Source organism: Asparagus officinalis, unplaced genomic scaffold (assembly GCF_001876935.1).
Source record: "Asparagus officinalis unplaced genomic scaffold, Aspof.V1 AsparagusV1_Un131, whole genome shotgun sequence".
NCBI classification, from domain to species: domain Eukaryota; kingdom Viridiplantae; phylum Streptophyta; class Magnoliopsida; order Asparagales; family Asparagaceae; genus Asparagus; species Asparagus officinalis.
Genome location: NW_017972397.1, coordinates 41 through 3,561, shown reverse-complemented (window position 1 = coordinate 3,561; position 3,521 = coordinate 41). Strand labels below are relative to the sequence as shown.

The 3,521-nt window shown below is 44.0% G+C and overlaps 1 protein-coding gene across 1 annotated transcript; it reads left to right on the top strand.

Moving 5' to 3' along the window:
• Positions 1–4: 4 nt before the first annotated feature.
• LOC109827313 lies at positions 5–3,149 on the top strand (the record flags this gene model as incomplete). Its single annotated transcript, XM_020394307.1, has 4 exons — positions 5–2,476; positions 2,569–2,697; positions 2,790–2,978; positions 3,046–3,149. Coding segments are annotated over 4 exons (2,847 nt in total), but the record flags the coding sequence as incomplete, so codon positions are not given.
• Positions 3,150–3,521: the final 372 nt, after the last annotated feature.

Below are 3,521 nucleotides of genomic sequence, written 5' to 3'. Positions count from 1 at the left end.
ACCGACGACCGACGCCGTGAAGTCCGAGTGCGACAAAGCCCTAACTGCCCTCCGCCGCGGCAATCACACCAAAGCCCTTAGATTGATGAAGGAGGCCTGCGCTCGGCATCAGGATTCGTCGCCGCTACTTCATCGGGTTCACGGCACGATTTCGGTGAAGATCGCGTCGTTGCTTGATGACCCTAATGCTAAGCTTCGGCACTTGCGGTCTGCTATTGAGTCTGCGAGGCGAGCAGTGTCGCTCTCCCCTAATTCGGTCGAGTTTGCGCATTTTTATGCTAATTTAATGTATGAGGCTGCGGCTGCTGACCCTAATGGCCGAGGGTACGAGGAGGTGGTACAGGAGTGTGAGCGAGCTCTGTCGATTCCGGACCCGATTGATCCCGGGAAAGAGAGTTTGCAGGATGATGCCCAGCAGAAGAGTTCAACTCCCGAGGCAAGGATTGCTCATGTTCATCAGGAGCTTAGAGCGCTTATCCAGAAGTCAAACATCGCTTCGATTTCGAATTGGATGAAGAATCTTGGAAATGGAGGCAATAGTGGTGGAGAGGAGAAGTTCAGGTTGATTCCAATGAGGAGATTGTCGTCATCAAATGAGGATCCGATGGAGGTGAGGCTGGTGCAGGCTCCTCGGCGCCCAAATGAGATCAAGAAAGCTACGAAGACAGAGGAGGATCGAAGGAAGGAGATTGAGGTCCGTGTCGCTGCTGCAAGAATATTGCAGCAGCGCAAATCGGAATCGCCGAATGAGGATTCACTGTCGACTACTTCGCAGGGTGCGCAACAGCAGAGGAGTGCAGAGAGGCGAAAGCTGATGAACTCCAAGAAGCTGAGTGAGAGGATGGAGCAGGTTAAGGCTTATTGGAACTCATTGAGTGTTGAGAAGAGGTTAGGGTTTATGGCGGTGAATGTGGTAGATGTTAGGGCTCACTATAGTTGTTCAAAGGATGGTATGGCTGCTTATGATGTGTTGTCAGAGGCTTTTGGGTTCGTTGAAGGCAATGAGGGTTCTTGGGAGTTTTGGGTTTGTTGCCGTTGCAATGAGAAGTTTAGGGATAGTGATTCGCATATGCAGCACATGGTGCAGGAGCATATGGGTAGTCTTCAAGCCAAACTCCAGACTGTTTTGCCTCAACAGGTTGAAGGAGAGTGGGTTGAGTTACTCCTTAATGACACTATTTGGAAACCTATTGATGTTTTTTCTGCTGCGAAAATGCTTGGACATGATGAAGAGACTCATGAACAATGCCAGTTGGTGGAGGGGGCTATTATTGATAAGGATTCGGAAGGTAAGGATTGTGTATCAGAGTATTGGAGTTCTAAAGATAATTCAGATTCCTCGTCATCTCTTTCGACACAATTGGGAGAGTCCAATGGCAGTATCAGCAATAGCAATGGCAATGGGTGCAATGGTTTTGCAACGGAATGCAAGGGCGCTGACTTGCCAGACTCTTGCATCTCCTTCTTAGATGTTGACGATAACCCTCGAAGATGGCCTGTAGCTGATGATCCAGAAAGAAGCAAGCTCTTGGAGAGGATCCAGGGCATGTTCCAGTTGCTTGTGAAACACAAGAGTCTCTCAGTTGGCCATCTTAACAAGGTGATACAATTTGCCATGGATGAAATCCAGTCACCTGCTTGCATCTGCTTCTTGGGCGCTTCTCAGCTACGGAAAGTCCTCAAGTTCTTGCAGGAGTTGTCACAATCTTGTGGGTTAAATCGATATTCCTCTGGTGATAAGGATTCTGCTGCTAGCACTGTTGTATGTGATGCAAATGGGGCTGATTCAGGTAGCCATCGGTGTGACTTCTTGTTGAATGGGGTTGGGCTTTCTTATGATCCACCTTCAAGTCTCCTTATAGATGGCCCTGTGTTCCATGGAAAGAAGAATGATATTGACGAGGGAGTGCCTGATACAGATGCTGTCATCTCCTGGTTATTTGCTGGCCCATCAAGTGGGGATGAGCTGATATCTTGGACCCGCATGAGAGAGGAAAAATCCCATCAGGGATTGGAAATCCTACGGATGCTTGACAAGGAGTTTGGGGCTGTGCAGTCAATGTGTGAAAAGAAATGCGAGCACCTAAGCTATGAAGAGGCTCTACAAACTGTTGAAAACCTATGTGTTGAGGAATTTAAGAAAAGGGAAAAGCAGGATGAGAAGCCCGCTGTGCACCAGAGCTATGAAGCTCTTCTGAGGAAGCGACAAGAAGAGCTTCTTGAGAGGGATAATGAGGTAATGATGTTTGACAGCACTAGGTTTGAGCTGGAAGCCCTCTCCAACCTTCTTAAGGAAGCACAAACTCTGAATGTTTCTCAGTTTGGATATGATGAGGCAGTATCTGGCGTGACTTCACGTTTATGTGAGTTGGAATGTGGTGATGAAGATGTTTGGAGGGTGCATGACTTCGTGCAGCAAGGAGATACTTGCATAGAAATAGCAATCCAGAGGCAGAAGGAACAATTGTCTGTGGAGGTTCGATCTCTTCTGTTTCCTAATTTCCAAATATGTGAAAATTAAAAATGTAATGAATCTCTTTTATGTTGACTATAATTTTATGCTTGCAGCTTAACAAGATCGATGCAAAGATAATGAAGAATGTTAACAACATGCAGCAGTTGGAGCTTAAACTTGGTCCTACCTCTGCCTTGGATTATCGCTCGATTGTTCTACCTCTTGTGAAGTCTTTCCTTCGGGTCTGTGATGGTGTTGTTTTCACCTATATGTGTGTTTCTTATGCCAAGTAGTTCTCTACAGGCACTTACACCTTTTGACTTTGTGTTGGCAGCTGCACCTAGAGGAGCTTGTAGATAAAGATGCTGCAGAGAAGTCTGAGGCTGCAAGGGAAGCCTTTTTGGCTGAACTTGCACTTGCTGAGAAGAAGAATATCAGTAAAGGAGGTGACTCAAAACAATCACATGAGAAATTAAAGGATAGGAAGAAGAGCAAAGATAATAGAAAAACAAAAGACATAAAGGTAAAAGAGTCTTGAAATTTGTTTGGTTTCTTATATACACTTATCTAATTTTGTAATCCCTTTCCAGGTTGTGGGTTCTAGTGAGCAAATTGCTTTTCATCAGAAACCTTTAGAGCAGTCGTAAGCCTTTTCCTGTTTAACCACTTTTGTTGCTGTTGTTGTTATTCACTGGATTCATTCATCCTGACATAATCATCGATTTTGATATTCTAAACAACCTAACTTGTTAACATTTGTTTTTGGTAGTATGGATTCTAAATTGTTCTGCTTTGATTGTAGAGTCTTTTAAGCAATTAAACCTGATCCAAATCAAAAGGAGTTGAAAATTTTGTTGGTTAATTCACTAGTGAGATTTGTTGTTAATCAGCTGATTATGTTTTTGGTTAGTGAACTTTTTAGATTGTTCTGTTAACATAACTTTGTAGATAGTCCCAGGTTTTATTTTATGATTCTTATTCATATAGACAATAATCAGGCTAATGTTTAAGAGGTTTAAGTATTGGGATTGTTCTCACCAAAAATAAAAATAAAAAAAGAAGAAGA